The 20,641-nt window shown below is 41.4% G+C and overlaps 2 protein-coding genes across 13 annotated transcripts in view; one reads left to right on the forward strand and one right to left on the reverse strand.

Moving 5' to 3' along the window:
• Positions 1-20,641, forward strand: part of LOC6591785 (tight junction protein ZO-2) — a 122,027-nt gene that overhangs the window by 80,536 nt on the left and 20,850 nt on the right. Inside the window, exon 1 of one of the 12 annotated variants that reach the window (XM_026987276.1) lies at positions 5,586-5,684. The exons of 8 other annotated variants lie outside the window; for them this stretch is intronic. In XM_026987276.1, the coding sequence (XP_026843077.1) occupies positions 5,601-5,684 (84 nt within the window). In that variant the 5' untranslated portion in view covers positions 5,586-5,600. Of the gene's footprint in view, positions 1-5,585; positions 5,685-20,076; positions 20,161-20,641 lie in introns of those variants that run through there. 3 more of the 12 variants (XM_026987239.1, XM_002017353.2, XM_026987246.1) reach the window with 3 other exon arrangements.
• Positions 970-4,431, reverse strand: LOC6591788. Its single transcript, XM_002017352.2, has 3 exons — positions 4,428-4,431; positions 1,196-1,557; positions 970-1,134 (listed from the first exon to the last, which is right to left on the reverse strand). Exons 1-3 carry the CDS (start codon positions 4,429-4,431, stop codon positions 970-972), a joined length of 531 nt encoding a protein of 176 aa, XP_002017388.2.

Genomic DNA, 20,641 nt, shown 5'->3' on the forward strand with positions numbered 1-20,641 from the left:
GCTTTCAAGGCAGTCACGTGCCAAGATTCCATATTTTTTGTTGCAGTTGCGGCATCTGATTGAAAATGCAAGGCGGGTTGTCAGGTCCAATCAAGCAATGGGGAGTAAGGAGTGTGAAAACCCTAAAGAATTGGCTTTGTTTAGTTGCAGCTTTAGGGCTAATTAAAATGTGAAGTTTTCAAAAAGTTTGGGAAGCTCAAAGTATTATTCTCATAACTGGAAACCAAGTAAAGTTTTCCGGGAATTGAAAGTGAACAAAAATTATTTATTCAAAGTAAAATTAAGAATAATACTTTTAATAATAACGAAATTCTGCTTGTTATAATTCAATCATTTTGACTGGTCTCTGTTTATAGCTCTTAAACCACAAAATCCGTATTATCCGCCTCAAGCCAGCAATATGACACAATCTCTGCGGATAATCTGCCTGTCTAAATAACTTTGACCAACAATTACGCCCCTCCGTGGAGCTCCGGAGACTTGTGCACATTTTTGGTGTACAAACTGCAGTAAGACAAACCCCACCAAAACCCTCTAGGCCCTCCTCCCCTTCCAAAAAAATACATATATATTTATACATATATAATTTGTAATGACCAACAGCAGCCACCAGCTGGCGTTTCTATGAGCCCCAAACAAAGCAATAATTGTGTCAAAAAAAAAAAACTAAGAGACAAAGAAAAATAAAGTAGTGAAAAAGTTTGAAGTCGTGGCACATCGACGATCTAAGACCCAGTAGCTAGTTTCTAGATATTGAAAATAGAGCAGCATAGCGGATTTAATGGTTTCGAAAGCCAGGTGTTCAAGGAGCCAAACGATACGGAAAAATAACATTTAAAAGAGATCAATGTGCAGCTCCATTTCCGCATGATTGAGTTTAATTGCTTTATTTACTTTAGACCCTGATTGAACACTGGCTGTACTATATAGTACACAGATATCCGATCATCTGCCCAATCCATTTTTGGTTTAATTTCTCTGCAGGAGATCCTCTACGAATGTAAAACTCACATTTGTATCAAATTGCAGCTTCTTATCGAAGAACCACAGAAGGGACAACATATAATCCCCCGTCGGGAGGGGCAGACGCAACAGCTCGAACTTCAGATAAAAATCCTTGACAATTTGTGGACCCTTTAAAGGAAAAACTAAACATTTTCCCACTATTAACCTTATAGCTATTCGAGTATCTTACCACAAAGGGGCAAGTGTGGTTTATGTTTGAAAACTCTTTAAATAGCCCATATATTAAGTTAGCCACGGGGATATTCGGCTTTTGCAAATACCGGCAGACATCAACATGAAAATCGAATAGCCAGGGCTTGTATCCATTTTCCCTTTTTAACACCCGGGCATGAATTGATATATCTTTGGCTGGATGTAGCACCGTTCCATTCATATTGCAGAGCACTTTGTTCCGACTGACGGCCTTCAGACGACAGTTATGGAACACAAACCAGGATGTATTGTGGCTCTCGCAGGCGACGTTGGTAAACTTGAAGATGACAGCATCCTGAAATGGTCCCACACATATTTCAGAATATTTCACATACGTGTCTCAATAGTTTATCAATAATTAACATACATTCAAGTCAAAGTTGAATGCTATCCATACTGCGAAGAGCACGAAGATTAATGGATTGAACCCCATTCAACTGTTTTGTATTCTGTTCGGAAACCAACTAATATTCCAAATTTCGTGGCTCGAATAGTGTACTTATAAGAGGAAATGATTCGTTTAATTACAGTTCAATTATTAGCTGGCGAATATTTTTTGTAAGGAAAATTACCAGCTAATTTATATCGTTTTATAATGTTCCTCCGCTTTATTAGTAGATTAACAAAAGCGATATACCAGATATTATCCCATTATATAGAACCCCATCACTAGCACCGAACCATAAAAAGAGCAAAAGGCAAGAGCCTCATTTAGTGTATAAATCAATCGATTTTCTATAGGATATTTAATTTTTCAATTCAAAGTACGAGTGAATATGGAAAAATTATACTCTTTCATTATTCTGAATGGAATTCTTTAATGAGAAAATCAAAAATGAGGGCCCTAGATCAAATGGTGTTATTTCAATATATTGTTTTGTATGAGAACCCAAAAAAAATATGATGTATATGCTGAGAGAGCGCTTAAGAGCACTTACCATCGAATTTTGACTGATATATTCCACCAGAGTTTGTTATTTGAACTCTTATTTTCACCGAATATGGACATGTGTGATTAAGTTTTGAATAGAATTTAAAAGCCCAGAGAAGCCACTGGATGATAAGGTTTATTCGGTGTTCTCTTTACGATAATGTAATAAACTTTTGATGAAGGCAAAGCGTTGCATGGATAAGATCGATGGCAAAATGAAGGGCGTAAGAGAAAGTTAATGAAAAAATAGACAAGCTGTTGATTTCTGATCTATATATTTCCCAAATTTATTTATGGTATCGAAAAGTCTATTTTTCTGGCTGTTACATGCTTTTGCAGGAATTGAACATGCCCCTTTGCACACTCTCTTTGAGTACTGGGTATCAAAAATTAAAAGACAGGCCGACAATTTGAAATGTTGCACGTGCTCACGAAATTTTATGAGCAATCTAGGAAAATACAAATAAATAAAAGCAACAGAGAAAGGGGGAAAGACAGAGAGAAAGAGAGAGAGAGAGATAAAGAGAGAGAGAGGTACTGATAATATAATTGCTGTTGCATTAAGTTTTGGGGTAATTGCTTCACATAAGCCAGGTCATTAACGGCGGACGGCGGTCCGCCAGATAGAAATCAACGCTTCAAACTTATTCCACCCAAAAAAGAAAAGAAAATAAACCAAGAAACAATTTAGTTTAATTGAATTTTGGGGAAAATAAAGTATAAACAACTCAACTTTGGCTATCGGTGGCGGAGGCTATCGTGGAAGGGGGGGGGGGGGGGGGGAATAGCACGAGTCAAGTTATTTAATTGAAATTCTTGCACTTCTGTCTGCTGTCTGGCACATAACCTACGTTAATATGTTACCCATTGACCCACCGCCACCCAACCCCTTCTGAGGTACGGTATTGTTTTGGTTTCCTTATTTTTCCGCATTTCCCATTCGTTGGCTTTCTGTCTACTCATGCAGAAGCACTTGAACAGACTCGGGGGGCAAGACTCTTCTTGGGTTTTGTTTTGAAAGGTGGAGGAGGAGTTTCCTGGTCTGGTCAAAAGCAGCAGAGACCTAGAAAAATTCATACCTTCAATGACAAGAAACTATTTATGGATATTTGCCGGGCATGTTTTGCTGGGGTTTTGTTTATGGCCAAGGATTGAGGATAAGTGGAATTATAAAGAGAGACAAGGTTAAGTGGAATACATAGTGGTATGTGCTTCATACATACTACAATCCAATCCCCTCACAAGGATATAATATACCGATAAATAAAAGTACTTTCCACAGTACAGAGATCCTTAGAAAGAAGTGGCTTGGTATTGCCACATCACCTCCCCCATACGAGTACGACTTAAGCAGATCTTAGGCAGGTATTGTGCCCCTCCTTGTGGCATATTAGATATTCCATTACCATTCCTTCATATTTATGATAGTGCTTAGCCAAATGCTTACCTGTAAATCAAAGAAATACTTAAATACATACATCTGCTGACCGCACTTAACGCCCTTGCAATCGGTGACTGACTCATGGCTCATGCCCCAACCATCTGGTCTCCAACTCTCCCTCCCTCCCTCCCTCCCTCCCTCTCTCCCTCTCTCGCTCTCTTACTGAACTCTACAATTCTCTCCTTAACATGACACGCAAGTTCCTTAAGCATTTGCTGCACTCATTGCAAATTCACAGCAGCAGGCACTGCCGCTGCAACAACAACAAAAGCTCCTCCATCGCATTCCTATAAATACCAACTTCACACTGACTGCGGGGACCGCGGGCCTGCAGCTCCAGCAAAAGCTGGCAAGTTTTTCTTTTATCTTTGATTGCAAACTTGAACAGAGAGCGCACCAGGCAGCACCAGGCATCGCCAGGCAGCACCCAACAGGCAGCCACAGACAAGAAAGGAAGGCAGGCTCTGCTCAGAGACTGGAGACTTTGATACCCTCTCTTCCCTTGAGAGCTATTGGAGTTGAGAGTAGAGTATAGGACGAGGTTAAATGGAATACATAGTGGACTTGAGAGTCTGGAGCCAGGTATTAGCCATTAGACACTTGTTGAGCTTCGCTTTAAATATATCTTGATTATAGGATAGAGTTTATAGGATAGAGTCTTAAGATTTTCATCAAATTATTACCAGCTCTAATTTTAAAAATTGTTTAATATATTTATGAAAAAAAAAGATCCCTAAGATTTAATATTATATCTGAATTTGTATAAATATCCCTACAAGTCTTCCCCTACAACCCATAATTGCTACGGCAGTCCCCCTCAAAAGGACATAGACATACCCATGCTGAATCCTTTACTATATTCCAAACTTCTCTTTAAAGACATGATACCCCTCTTTGAAGAGTATTGCCATAAACTCCTTCGGACAGAGCGAACGGAGAGGAGCCTTGCCAGTGCTGCCCATTTTGTAGCGCTGTCGCTTTGAGTGGAGTGGAACCACAAACACACACACACACACACACGCTCATACACTCGGACACATACAGATGGAACCGAAAAGTTGCCTGGCAACATTTCGCTTCTCATGTTGCCAGCAACAAGTTTACGTACGTGTCTACCTGAATCCGAATCCGAGTCCGCACACACCTGAATCAAAGGGGCGCATGGGTGCGTGTGTATGTGTGTGTGTGTGAGCATTTTTGAGCATATTTTTTTTTTTTTTTGTTGGACGTACCTACACGTACGCCGTCGCCACAGCCGCCGTCGCCGTCGGCTTTTGCTTTTTCTTGAGCGTGCCGCGCCGCGGCGTCCATTTCAAAAGTCGACAAAAGTTGGTGGCGAATGGACGCGATTAACGGATGAAAATTTTTTGGTGATACTCGGAGCGAGCTCTCTCGATATATTGATACCCTACCTCCCACGCCACCCCCCCTCTCAGTGATATTTACGTGTGTGTGTGTTGGTGTGTGTGTTGGTGTGTGTGTATGCTGTGATTTGTATTGCTGTTTCGCTTGCTCTTTCATCGGTTTCTTCGTGTCGGTGTTTGTTCGGTTTATTTCGGGGGCGCCTGTACTTTTTTATGCGATCCGATCGAACGTGCCTGGCATTATCCCTCGATCGGCGATCGGCAATCCCCGATCCGTGCCTTTGGCATTAGTTTCGCTGTTGTTGCTGCTGTTTTGTCACGCGCGCGTCTCGCGACTTCAATTAATTAACAAAAGCAACAACAAATCCACTCAAAAATCATACACAAAAAAGAAAAAAATGTGATACCAAGTGTCATATGCTACAGTGCCTAAAACCCGTTCTCGCACCAAAAAAAAAAGAAGGAGAAAATCTTGCATTGACATTTTTTTTGTTGTTTGCCACAAGAACAAGATTTTCAAATGTCTGTGCAGCATGTTGCACTGAGCAAAAGCAGCATCAACCATCGTAACCTCTACACAGCGAACAAGGAATATCATCGGAGATCATACAATAATTGTTGCAGCGCATTCCATACCTCCTGAGAGATGGATATAGTCAGCGGCTCGGGAGCGGGCAATCAACACGTTCTGCCAAACAACCACTTTCGTCATGAATCATTTCAGCAACAGGTAACCAGCGACACAGCAACGAACAGAACACACAGAACCGAACCCACCAGAAAAATCTATAAACTGGGGCACTTTAAATTTTGTTGAATTTGGTAGAAGAAATATGTTTTTTAAACGATTTAAAGGCATTATTTTATGGATATCTGGAGGGCTTTACTGACCTTTGATTAATGTGATTTAGCACATAGCAAATAAAGTCTATCTATAGCTCGTGCAACAGAAAGACTCCTGGAAAATGCATTTTCATTAGAAAGCAATACAAAATAATTACAAAAAAAAACCCCTGCTCTGCACCCCCTTCCGTATCTGTACACCATCTATCCTCCAGTAAAGATCTCCCTCCCAACTCATTAGTTAAGCCAAATCTGTTTGCAGTCCTCATTTGCTTTGGAAAACTCTCACCTCACCTCATCAGGCAGCAAAAAGAGTCTCGGCGGAGTGGTGTGTGGCGTGCGGGCTGGGGGTTGGGGGGGGAAAACAAGTGCCAAGTTTGCACTAAGTGAAAATGCATTGAAAAAACACGAAGAAGAAACTGCTGTTTCTTTTTTTTATGGACAGACCGACCCGTAAAGGTTACACACGAAAGAGAGTTCGAGCTAAACAAATTGATGGTTAGACCAGCGATGCTGTAGCCGATGCCAAAAGTTTGATAACCCCCTCTCAGGCAACCCGATCCGATACCCCAAAACTGATATCTACATCGTATCCATCGTATGCCTGCCGTTTAATCACCAAAATTACCTTTTTATAGCGTACGAAAATCGAATGAAAAGCCCGAAAAGCCCGAAAGGAAACGGTTAATTAACATTCGAGTGTATAATTTCCACATGGCAAAAGGATATATAAAATAATCAACAAAAGCCAACAAATTGCTGCAACTAGTGGAGAGGGAGATGCCAGAGGGAGCGAGTGAGAGGGCACGCTGTTGTTGCAACTGTCATTACGTCCGTGCAACCTGTTGCTTGGACTCTCTGCCTCTGCCAGTGCCAGTGCCACTGTATCTGTATCTGTCGCTGGGGTAATCAACCAGAGAGCCACCAAAATGAATATACGAGTATGGGCAAGGAAAATGCGATGCCAATGGTAGTGCAGTGGTGCAGTGGGGAGTGGGGAGGGGGAGCGGGGAGGGGAAAACTTGTACTCGTAAAATTAATGAACTTTTCGAAAGTGAAACTTTTGATGAAGTGGCGCTTTTTTGTCTTTGAATATGAACGTGAAACATTTTGAATATTTTAAATCTAAGAGATAGGGAAATTGCTGAAGGAAAAACTGGTTACAAAACTCAGAAAACAGAAGTGGGACTAAGTGAAAATTAGTTGGAAAATGGCTTGAATCTAAGATGAAAGTAGAATGAACGTGGAAAGAGAATACAAGTGTTCTGATAGCTCCCCAAAGATCAGTTATCTTATGGAAAATATCAATAGAAATTGATCTTTGAAGTATTCATTAACCCTCTAGTGATGTCTTGGGGCCTTCTCTTTAGGTCTGAATAGGCTCCAGAGGTTTCAGAGAACCATTTTGTCACCTTTTTCTCGCATACCGACTGCACTCTTCCCTCGATAAACTTGGAACCCCCTTGAAACCCCTCTCTTGGGTAGAAAAACTTGACATTGATGATCGACTAGTAGTAGACTAGACTCGGTCTCTCGGTCTCTCTGCCTCTGTATGTGGCTCCAACTATAGCTCTGGCATTCACTTTTATGTATGTTTTTTTTCTTTCTGCTGGCTCCAAGACCTGCCGCAATCTTTGGGGCGACATATTGGAATGCATAATTCATGGCTACAGCTAATATATTGATTATAGCCGAGACTTGACGATGGAATTCCATTGCTATGCTATTTTTATGGCCATTCACTGATGGAACAGAGCTTTTACGGCCCGATGACTACTATTTATGGGAATAACTGTGTGATATGTGATATGTATGCAGATATGATATAGAAAGTAGAAGTTGATGGGGTTCCCACATAACGATAATTATCATTCGTGGGAATAATAAGTGGAAACTGGATGGGGAATGGATCTATAAAGAAAGTATAAGTAGAAACCGCACCAATAAATATCTCATCCTGATTCCATAGAATATACCTTTTCCATTGCCAAGTTCAACACGAAATCCCTTCAATATTTATGAAGACATTTTGAAGCTGAAGCTTAAAAACCGCAATTTATGCTCCAGCTTTGAAAGCAAATCCTTTAAACCGATTTCTGGAAAAGCAAATATACACAGAAGAGCCCCATACCATGCCAGGCCATGCCATAAAGAATCTCTACCTCTGTATCGAGAGAGGAGGAAAGAAACCAGTTTTTCACATGACCATAAAGAATACCAGCAACGGATTCGATCTCTGACAAAAAATAAAAGACCAAAAGAACAAGAAACACGTATTCGAGAGGGGCCCTAGCACACAGTCACCAACAAAAGTCTACAAAAGAACTCTCCAAGGGTGCCTGGGGGGGGACGGGGACGGGGGTTTTTGAGTGAGAATTTCCACTCGAAACTAAAACTCGCTTTGAAAGAAAGAAAAAGTCTTTAACAGACTCCAGACAGAATCCAAGTCAAGTCAAGTTGTTGTTGAACTGGTTTCCGATCCGAAGATCAGAGGAACAGAGAGAAGAGAGGAACAGGCGAAATGGAACACACACACCATAGCCGGGCCCTTTGGAGACTTTGATTTTGGAGACTCCCACTCTCTGTCTCGCTCTATCGCCCTGCATGCGGGTGTTTCTCGAACGTTTAACCCATTGATTTATATTGGTAATTTAACGCCATTATTGTGCAGCTGCCACTCCTGACTCCAGCTCTTTGACTCTTTTGGGAAAGTTATCTAACAGAAGAGGGGGAGGCCATGAACTGCATTGCTGCATTGAACCAGACAATTGAGTGATTTCTATTTCTGCTCTGGGGGCCAGGGGCAAGGGCAGGGCCAGGGGCCCTTCCCATGTTTCGAGGCAATTACCTCGCCCCCCCAACCGACTTCCAAACATATCCCCAGCTAGCGCTACACCTCCATGATTCGTGGCCTGTTGCCATGTTATGCCTTCATAATTGTTTGGGCTTGCAATCAAAAAAACCATACAAAGTGGGAAATGGATAAAAATTGTAACCCTTTTTCCCCCTATTTTCACTCTTTCCCTCGAAATTGAGCAGTAAAATTGTTAATTTAGCTTCTGTCTTGTGTTAGTCACGTGAGCTTCAAATTAAGTTTTGGTACCCAGCACTCATCGGGCGTGGGGGTGTATTAAATTCGTGTAAACGTACGTAACACCAAGAAGGAAGCGTTGCCAACATAAATAAAGCAAATCCGAATAGGAGATGTACTCTGGACGTTGATATTCAATGAATGCATCTTTCGATCACAGGCAAAACGCAGCCCACCTCCCGCCCAACCAACCGAGGGGCTCTACCGCATGACGCGCGGCGATAGGAAAGATAGCTGTTAGACCAATAAAGTAAAATATATGTAGTACAGGGTATCTTTGTGTCGAGCCACGTGTACTTTGATGGAAAGTAAGTATTCCGAATGTATTTTTGCTGTTGTTGAATGTAGTCATTCCTGCCTGCAATTAGCGCATTCGTGCGGGGAGGATTCGATTCAGTTGTGGCTATAAATAAACAAAGTTGGGAATGGCCCCTCCCCTCCCCCTGAATAGAGGGCGTTTGGCAACCAAAGCGACATTTAAAACCGATTCGATAGAGTCTTGCAGACCCTAAGGTTGTTTCTTGGAAGCCAAAACGGAAAGCTTCCTACTATTTTTCTTAGAACCCATCGCTCGCAGTCCCCCCTTCTCTGAGTATGGGTATTCCATTCCACCTGCTTGTTCCACTTCTCACATGCAAAAATTTCACAAACACAATATTTGTACGCGAAACGATCTTATTAAGAGCCAAGATTTATTAGCAGCTTGGAATGGGAAGTCTTGAAATCAAAAGGCGACAATCTGCGAGTAGATACGGCGAAAAAATAAAACTGGATTTTAAACTGGGGGGCCGCCGTTGCTGGAGGGGAACCCCCCCTTCAAGTCGGCACAATCTGTGGTTCATTCAGCAATGTGTGTTGCATAGTTTCAAAGACGGAAAAAGACAAAAAGAAAAACCCCACAGATATAAAATAAGACATGTAAAATGCGTTGAAAGCAACAGCTCTGTTGCATTTTTTGTTGCAGCAAAATACTTGTTTTTTGTTTTTTTTTTGGCTTACGAAACCATGCAACACACACAAAACAGTAAGCATTGGAGTAGCGGCAGCGGCAGCCACATTGATTAGGAAATGAATGGCAGCGATTTGTAGTTGTATCTTGTGCAGTTTCCAGATACGAGCAGCAACGGCAACCAAATGAATACTTCACTTGACATGCTGCGTGCCTGCCCCCAAACCCCACCGCACCTCCCCGCCCCGCACACACACCTCCGCGGTGCACATACCGCACCCAGTTTCAAATTCTTGCCGATTGATTCATAATGAAGAAACCTGTTTCTCTTTTTTTTTTAACAAGAAATGCGGGAAGAGTAATTTCTATAAAACGAACTTTTTGTACTCTTTTAATTCTATTGAATTTCTATCTATTGAATTTCATAGATATTTTTTTAGGAGATTTTAAGAGGTTTCAAGATTCTCAAATTCGAGGATTTTGTATTAGAAAAGCTAAGTATTTCTAAAAAAAACCAGAGGAAAGTCTCATTCAATTTAAAATAATAAAGAAACTCTTATAAATATTATGATTTGCGAAAGATGATTACTTTAGGAACTTAAAAATGTTGATCCAAAATGTTTAAAAGTTTACAAAATTTAAAATTTTCATAAAAAACTTTACAGATTTGTTTTCTTAACTCCTGAAACCAAATAGATTGTTCATTAGGAAGTAACTAAAGCTATATACAAATAATATAACTAGAAATGTATTCCTAAATCAGAGATCTGCATTTGCATTCTAAGAACTATTCACACAATATTCACTCTAGCATTAATAGTGTTCAAAAGCCAGGTGTTCAAATAGCTAAAAGCTAAATACCCTGCTTTTTGCTTGGCTCATTCTGTCTATGATAATAATCCGATTGCAATGAGCTCATTTAAGCCTAATTTAATTTAATTTAAGATATGGTCCTTATAAACGATTCTGCGTTTTCGGTTTTCTTGTATCTTCAAGATTGTGGATGCCACAATATTTACAAAATTGTAGGTGGCGGAAGGAAGTAGCCTGTGGATATAAGAAATAGATAGGTTATACCAAAGACAATTGAATTATAATATGAGTAACGAGTAAGATCAAAATGCTTCAATGAGCACGTGAGTGCGTACCAAAAAGAGCCCACCTGATCAAGATTTATTCCCTTTCCATTGCCAATATCTAACCAAAAGAGCGGAATACTCTATCAGAATAGGGCATAGAAAGAGACAGCACACACATTTCGCATATTTTCGCAACAACTCACTCACTCAATTGCTGTCTGGGCGATCACTTTCCGGACAATAAAGTTCTGTATGTGTGGTGTTCCCTTCGTTTTGTTCACATCAAATCAGGCAGAACACTCCACAACAGAAACATTCCCCAGTCCCCCCCCCCACAATCGACGACTCCACCTGCGGTTTTCGATGTCTACCTCCTTGACCCTCGATATTTGCATTCAATTAATTGCGGCCCGTCCTTCTGTTTGCCTTTCCTTAAGCCACATTTCCATTCCTATTCAATGATTCATTGCACTCCCTCTACCTACCTCTATCCACCTCTCAAATGAAGTTATAGAATCGCGTATTTGTTTTATTTAACGTGTATTTATCTTCGGTTTTGGGTTCGTTCAAAATATTTATGCGTGTCTGATTTTTCGCCATAAATATTATTATTTTTCCGTGCCATTTCCACACTTTTTCCGCATTCGTGTTGATATTTATGAAAATTCCCTTGGCTGGCAAGCTGTTGAATTGTGATAAAAAGTAATTGGCTTTTTCACTGTTTGCATTGTCTGCGGCATTGTCTGAAATTCAATTGGCGAATGAGTTCTACAAATGGGGGGGCATTCGAATCGAATCAATTTTAACCCTTGATGGTCAAGCTTTTTTGCCATATGCCCACGACGGATGGCCATCTAGCATCTACTGGAAAACTCTAGTATTTATCGTAGTATCTTTTATGGGTATCTCAATCTTTATGTTATGTATCTAATTTTTTTGCCATTCGTTTTGGGACATTATCTCCCGACAATTGCAATTATGCACACCTTAATGATTTTTTGTGTGGGTTCAATTAGATTCAGCCTTTCCCCCCCACTCCGCAAACAGTAAAATGTCAAAGTTGAACTTCATTTGAATCCATGGGAACATGTGGGACAGAATTACATGTGAAAGTTGGCGTTATTTCAACTGAAGGCAGAACCAGAAAAACCAAGCAGAAAGCAGGGCTAACAAGCAATTTTATATGCAAATCAATCGCAGATTGAATAAAACATCAGAAAAAGAGACACAAAGAGAGAGGGAAAGGGGTAAAGGGAGCTTTTAGCCAACTGATGAGACCCAAAAGACCCAAAAAAGAGGCCACAAAGGCAAACTTCGAAAAAACTGTGGAAAGATTCGTTGCGGTCTTTCTGCGAATTTAAATTCTTTTATTTTTGAATTTGTAAGCGATTTGCGTACGCATCTTAATACTGAACTCTGAATACCGAATCTTTTAAATTGGAATTTGAATACAAAAGCCAAAAGATAAAGATTGATTGTCTTTTGAGACAGATGTTTATGAATCATGGGGATAAATGGCGAATATATATACATAAAAGACTATATATCTAGAGGGCTCTCTGATATTACCATTAGCTATAATTTGTATAATTATTATAATTTTTTAAACTTTTGCTTCTGTTCTTTCTTTGCAGGTGAGTTAAACGTTCTTTTAGAAAACAATCTTTCGCATGCCCTTTGGGGCCGCTTATTCGTGAGTATGAATAATTTGCAGCGTAATTAAGGGCGCAGACTGGATCTCATTACGGATGGATAGACGCTGGAGCTGCAGCTGAAGGCTCTCAAGCATTAAAAATAATAGTTGTTCTTTGGGGAGGCTTCATTTTCCAGTTGACTTCCTCGGATAAATATTTTCTATAGAAAATTGCACTTAATTGTGTGCAGTTTGTGTCCCCCAAAAGAGGAATCGTTGATGCATCCCAAAGGTGTGGACAGCCAATGAACAAACATGTGGGGGCATACACAATGTTGTGGTCCACGCTACAGTGTGTAACGAGAGTATAAGCACACTGTAAAAGCGATAGCAAGTCTATTAAACTAAGCCACAAAAATACAAACTTGTGAAGTGCACCAAAATCGTGCAAATATTTATGTGCCCACATTCTATACAGTGCGCGGTGAAAGTATAGCGATACTGCAACAAATTGGAGAAAGATTCATTCACAAACAGAAATTCAATCCAATGGAATCCATTTTTGACTGCTTCCTGTTTTTGGAACACAACTCCCTGACGTCATATTTCTGTCGCGCAGTGTACCGTCATAAATTAGCATAGCAAATGCTCTACCGTTCCGCACTGTACCCTGAAAGCCATGTCAATTATTTTTACGTGTGTGTGACGTTTATCTAAAGTGACACCGCACAGCCATGCAAATTGCACATAAATCGATTGTGTGGGTATCGATAATCGCTCTGTGACTCTGTAGCCTTTGCCGGTGACTGTACCTGCGGCTCTTTGCCGTGGCTGTGGCTGTGGCTGTGTTGATGGCTTGCCACATAGTTTGCATTTATTACAAACGAGTAACATTAAATATTATGGATTTTTTTCCACTCGTTGAGAGGCAAATACTCGTATTTCTGCGTGGGTTTTTCGTGCCGTGTCGAGCATTTAATTGCTTGATCAAATACAGAGTACGGGGCAGAACAAATGAAACGATTGATTGTCCAAACAATCATAAATAAAGTACTCTACTAAGTGGGGAGAGCTAATGACACGGTTACGGTCTAGAGTGGGGAGTGGAAAGGGGAGGCATGCTAATTCCCTCAACTGCTAAGCCACACTGTGAGGCAAACCCCTAAACGAGACTACTAGCGAGCTCTAAATGTCCGTTTTAAGCAGATGTATTTCTGTTTTGCACTAGATTCACGCCACTACAACATTTCATTCAGAAATATCTTTTATTTGCCCTTTTCCAACTCCCAAAGGAAACTTTACCTTTGCCCCAGTTTTTCTCTCTGCCGCTGCATTCACTGATTAGAATGGAGACATAATGATTTCGATTCAGAGACATGTCAGAGGCGGCGACATTCTGCCGGTTCCTGTGCCCCTTGTGGCACTTCACACGTGTTTCCTTTGGCTATGCCTCACTCCTCTGAAGAGGAGCCCTGGAACACTGCCGTTTGCTGACTGTTTGCCTTGGGAAAATTACACACTCATTTTCAGAGTGTTTACTTTTTGCATACGGGAGGCGGGGAGGGCGCTACATGCATATTCTCCAGCCTGTATCCTGCTGTATCCCATTTCCTGTTTACCCATCGCACGGAAAGAAAAAAGAGGCCATGGATGAGATAATAGAACAAGAACCAGAACCAGAGCAAGCATTGTGTGAGGAGGATATCTGTGTGTTTTTGTGTGTGTGTGAGTGTTGAGGATAACACGTCGTAACAAGTGAAAGGATGCTCGAGAGCGCTTACGGGTTATCCACCAAATGACAATGGACACGGCATCGGATACATTTACTTGGACTTTAAGGATTAAGTGAGTGTTTAAGATGTTGATGTTCTTGGAGCAAAAGTCTCTTAAGGGACTCATACAGAGATTTCATTCAGTTGGAAAGCTCTTTAGATCTTTTAGACTCTTATTGGGTAAGGATTACTTGGATGTAGAAGATCTCACTCAAGATCTGTTCAAGTAATTCAATCAAGCATACTCTTGGGCTAAGATCTTCTTATCTTTTTCAGACAACAACGAATATACCCTTTTGGATTATTATGGAACCGCTAATAATGTTTCAGTCGTGCCAAATTCTTAGGCTTGGGCTCCTCTAATCTTCCATTAGATCTTTTAATCATTGAATTTCTCTTGTGACATCGTATTTCAAGCCCCGCTACCATCCATTCGTAATCCTTGCTGCATGACTGACCCAAATCTGAGTGCCTTGCCGTAAAGGTCATTCCACAAGCACATTCCACAAGCTGCGAGCACGAGTATCTATAGATAGGGATAGATAGATACACACTTGAGCGGAGGGCACAATTCCAAGTGGCATTCAGGGTATCCCCCGGGGCGAAGAAGGGCCTCTGCGTGGCGTGGCACGCATGCGCACCATAATTCAAGCACATGAGGAACGCACTTTTCTTGCAGTCGAATGGAGGAGGGGCCCGAATGGGTAGGGGGCACTACTCTGTAGCGTTTCCTCTTCTGCCTAATTTATATATGTGGCTGTGTGTATCTATGAAATCTAGAGTTTTGTAGTTCAAGCACGTACCACGCACAAAACAAAAGAAAACACTCGACACCGATAGAAATTCTTTAAAGAAAAAAAAACCAAATAGTGCCTATGGATATGGAGTGTGTTTGCTTTTGGTTCGAAAGTTGTATCCGACAGATACTGGGGTACATTCTGTGCGTGTGAGTGTATATGTGTGTGTGTGCTACAGTTTAAGCATCATTCCAATTTGTTGTTGGCCTTAAAGTCGGCCTGCAAAAGCATTAACACGTCGCGACGGCATAAAACTCGTTAAATGCTCCCCAAAGGATCCTCTCCAACGGCGGCAACAGAAACAACAGTAAACCCAAAGCCACTCAGACGCATCATTTGGGTCTGGCCTGGCAACAGTGCCACATAAATATGTACTCGTCCATACACTGAGAAAACTGGGGCATAGGGGACTAGTATCCTTGCGATCTTATGATGCTTCAGTATTTCACCAATCAAAGTAAACCATTTTAGAGAATACGTTCATCTAAGATAGATATTTATTCGCACTACAGATAGACGTACACTTCCAAGACCTGGATGTACATCTTTCGAGGGAAATTATCTCTAAAGTTTGGTTGTTTTTCCCTCAGTGTCTGAGTACTTCCCACATGCACACATCAATGTCATGGAATATGCAAATGTTGTTATTGAAAAGCCCTTCCCCAAAATGGCCTCGACATGTCAAGTGGGGGGGCGAGGAGGTCAGTTTCAGCCTCCACCTCAGAGTTTTCCGGCTATCCTACTGCCTGGCCTTTGCCTCCTCCTTCTCCGACCCGTCACGTGGCCATTTTACTCTCTGTCGCCTGGTCCTCCTTCACTCATCACCAGCCACGGCCCCACTCTGCCGACTTGTTAATCGTCGCAGACAAGTCGTATGTCATCTACGTGAGCGGCAGGACAACGTAACCTCCAACCTCCAGTTGCTGTTGTTGTTCTTCCTGTGGATGTGGATGTCCTCCAACAATATCACTGCCATGATGCCACCAGGATGATGGTGCAACGACACAGACTAGCAGCGGGAAGGGGCAGCAGGAGACACTGTCGCTTAACACCCGGCCAAATGGACAGATGGGACATGGGGGATGGGTCAGGTACACGTTCCAGCTGGGGTTCCATCAGCATCTGACTTGCATACGAAAGTAGCTTTCGAAAGGGGTCACCATCTGTCGATGATATGCATTAGCACTAATATTTGACATTATGGTGATTCAATGTGTGGAAAGAACTCTAAATATAAGGGGGGATTTCGATGGTAACTCTCTAATAAAGAGAAAGCGGGGGAGAATGGGAAAGGATTTTTAGGGAAATTTAAGGAAATTTGTTAAATAAAAATATTTGCAAATAATCCAGGGGAATTTAAGATACATTTACAGGGTGTGTAACTGTCAGTAAGTCATATTAATAGAACGATCTTAGGATCACACATCTAAGGGTCTTAGGAAATGGAAGACAAAGCCAACAATGGAAATCCGCATCGGTCCTTCGTCTCGCATTCGAGTACGAGCCAAATACTGAATACTGCGCTCATCCGAAAGTGATGATTGGTGCTAAGGACAAAGCATATACCCCTAGTTTTTAAGAAATTATGATCGATTCTATATCTGGAATATCTAAAGTCCAGATCCAACCAACCAACCACTTTTCTTCTCCATAAAATCTATATTGTCAATACGATCCACTGCCTTTCTGAAAGTTTATAAACATGTGGAACACCCTAATAAAAAAAAGTACAACTATAGAAACCACACACGCAAAATGCTCTCAAGTCTAGAGGAATTCATTGACTGTATGTGTATCATCGTCATTCTTAAAAAAACAAAGCCTCAAACGTACTCCCGAAATCCCTTTATCCCCAAAACTTATTTACTTTGAGGTTCGTGTCTCGTCGCTGACTACAACGCAACATGGGGCAGATGGGGAATGCAAAGAGGGGGGAAGAAGGAAGAGTACAGAGGAGGGACAGGAAAGGAACGGAACGGCGAAAGGAAGTGGGGGTTTCAGAAGGGTAGAAGGAATATTTGGCAAAGACCAAATGCAACAACTTTGCCAAGTTTTTTTTTGTTATATCCTGCCAATGCCGAGAAAGAGACAGGAAGAAAGGCAAGAGAGAGAGAGAGAGAGAGGCGAGGGAACACTTAAATTAAAATTGTCATGGTTGATTGCATTTCCGTGCCTGTATTTGTTCTGCTATATCTGTGTGCCTGTCTGTCTGTCTGTCTGTCTGTCGGTGTCGATGTTCGTATGTCTGGGATGCACACACAAGAGTCAATTGTTTATCAATTGAGGTACACCCGTGAGAGGAGGGAGAGAGAGAGAGAGGAGGAAAGGGAAGCAGACATCTATGGCAGAAACAACCACTACACTCCTCTAGGGATAGGTTAGGTCTCTGTGTGTTGTGGAATATGTTTTCTGTAGATTACCATCCACACACACAAGACAAGGTCTTGCTCTTTTTCTGTACCTGAAATGACCCTTGAGAACCTTTTTTTTTTTTGTTCTTTCTGCCTGAATTTGTGCCTTGCATTTCCCCTACCTGATCGATCCATCGATCGCCTGAGACTGTACAGCGAGAGACTAGAAAAGAAATAGATTAAAAAATCATTAAAATGTTGATAAATTGTGGGCCCACTGCCGAGGAAAGAAACAAGAGGTTAAATCCAAAATCCCAGTAGGTGTTGAACAAATTAAAGGCAATCATTTGGATCAGAGAGCGAAAGAGACCCCAACTTGCGGGCATGGCCCATGATTTACGAGTGTCTCTGCACATGGGGGATACCTTTGTCTAAAGCCTGACCTCCAACCAACAAAAAAATGCCTACAAAACTGAATCGATATTCCTTCAGCTCTCCAACAATATTTGGCCTTTGTTTTGGGGGGCTATTGAACAACTACAAGTATTGCATGTGAGGCATGTCTTTGGTTTCTGTTTGTTTTTTGGCATGGAGTTCCCTCCAACAAGAAATTCTACTTTATAGAAATTCCAGTCTAGAGTTTCCATTGTTTAAAGGCAGCATCAGCAGGGCCTCTGTCTCTGTCTCTGTTTCCGTGGATATTGGCAATGGCGTCAGAATCGTTTACATGTACTCTACTGCCATGAGGAGTGACGACTGTGGCTGCAGATGGGGCTAGAAATGGGAATGGGAACTGCAGAACTGCAGAGCTGCCTCGGTTGATTTGCTTTTAATTTTGCATAAATATTCGAGGAGTGCGGGAATGCTGCTGCTGCTGCTGTCAGTTGCAGTCTCCAGTTGCTGACAGCCAGCGAGAGTCGTCCACTACTACTGTATCTACATATATGAATAGAAATCTCTACAGATACAGATACAAAATCCACTGCAGAACTCTACCCATGACACTCTTTTTTTGTCGTTTTCTTTGTCTGTGCTTCATGTTTTGTCTTTAAAAATTCATGAATGCAATACATTTTCTGCATAGTTTGCACTTTAATCGTATAAAATTTAATTCACAGAATTTTCCCCTCCACATCGCTCAATGGAGTGATCTCTCCGTCCCCTTCTCAGAGTCGGGGTCTCATGTTTGTCACTTTAAACGTTTAAACGTTTAATAAGCGAACCTCTTGATTGAATTAATACGCTCTGTTCCTCTCCATTGTTGCTCCATTGCTCCATTGCTCCACTGCACATGATCCCACCGCAGATCGGAGACGACACAGAGGCAGCAGCGTTAATTGAATTGAAGTTGAAAGATGTCTCCTCCTCAAGCTGTGAACTTTTCAACTTGTTTTCTTCTGCCTTTGAAGTGTCTGGAAAAGTTGCGGAATATATGCAGAAATCTGTGTGTTCAAATGAAGATTTATTGCATCGATTGAGGAAAGTGTTAGATGGGGCGCTTGTTGACTTTTCCCCATAATCGAATTGAACTGATGTGGTTTTATTTCTATGCAAATAGAGATTGAAGTAGATGGTTTTCTTTGAAGATATTTCTCGTTAAGAAAAGAAAATCTTTGGCCTTTAATTTTGAGAGCATAATCGGTACTTCAGAGACTTGAGGAGTTTTAGAAAGAAATATATTTTTCGTAAAAGGATTCTTTCTTGATTTTTCATCAAAAAGTGTAGAAATCTTTTGAAACTATTTAAGAAGAATTCTTACTTTAATTTGCAATTTATGATGAAATATTCTTTACTTTCCTATAGTTGATGGGATCCTAAGATCCTTTTTCCTTTTGTATAATTTTCGGTTTTCACTTTATGATGAAATATTCGATGGTTTATGGGATCCTAAGATCCTTTTGTTGAATTTTCGGTTTTCAATTTATGATGAAATATATACAAAATGTAATTTTGGAAGTTCTTCAATTTTCTATAATTTATGGTGATTTATTCTTTCTTTTTTTCTTTATTAGAAAAACTCTTGCTCTTCCTCCTTTCGTTTTTCAATTTATGATGAAATTCCTGCCTTCATTTGATCTTTTGCCAACAGCTCCTTCTTTGATCCTCCTCAAAACACGTCGGAGACGATCAAACCGGATCATTTTTTTACATATAATTCTCATTCTCGATTGCGCCGCTCCTCTGTTTCCACTACACCAATGGGTTCCACACACACACACACACACACACAGCAGCCAACGCATTCCACTGACCCGCAGTTCATAAAAAAATGAAAGAAAGAAAACAAAAGACCCATATCTTGAAATCTCTTTCATGCACAACTTTTATCAAATATTTTCTATTTGCCAGAGATTTCTTTCACATTTTTGTTTACATTTTCGTTTTCGCTGCCGCCTTTCCGGCCGCCTCTATGGCGGTGTGTGTGTGCCCTGTGGACTGTGGAACGTAACCAGCGCACACAAGCAGGCAGTGTCTCGCTGTGTGCGTGCTTGGATCGCATTGGCCGTCTGTGGAACTGGCATCCACATGGCCGCTGGGAGTGTAGGTAAAAACAGTTTCCAATCAAGTTTCAACCGTGGCCGCGAGCGGACAACTGCGACGGCGCGACGTATCCGATAGATACGGTATCCACGGCGCCCCTCTTTATATCACCACCTCTCTCCTTCTCGCTGTGCTTGTGCTTGTGTTTGTGTTTGTTCATTTTTTACTTAAGAATGTAAAATGTTAATAAGCTTCGAAGACCAGCAGCTGTTCGAACGAAGCAAGTGACATTCCGAACCAAAAAGATAAAGATACTCCGTATCCAAAAGATGCAGAGTATAAGGAAAACGAAAATCTAGACTAGCAACAAGGGAATGGCAGTGGCTTTTGGGGAACCGGGAAGCAGAAACCGACTGCAGCGTGCACCGTGCACCGTGCAATGGAAAATGCGCTCAGCGAAGCGCAGCTGTGAGGCGCGAAACGAAAAACATTTCACTTTCGGTGCATCCAGATACAACAGATACGTTTCGAAGCGAATGCAAAGGCAAAGCCAACTGTTGTTGTTTTTTGTGGCGCTCCAAATTTGCAACGCAAACTCAGAGGCAGATCCCAGAGTCGCAGTGCCCTTCGCCTCCCTTCGCTTCCCGCCCAGCTGGTCATTGGCTTTTGCCACTTGGTTTCTATAAAGTCT

The sequence above is a fragment of the Drosophila persimilis genome, unplaced genomic scaffold (genome assembly GCF_003286085.1).
Source record: "Drosophila persimilis strain 14011-0111.01,24,50 unplaced genomic scaffold, DperRS2 tig00000000-arrow-pilon, whole genome shotgun sequence".
Lineage (NCBI taxonomy): Eukaryota > Metazoa > Arthropoda > Insecta > Diptera > Drosophilidae > Drosophila > Drosophila persimilis.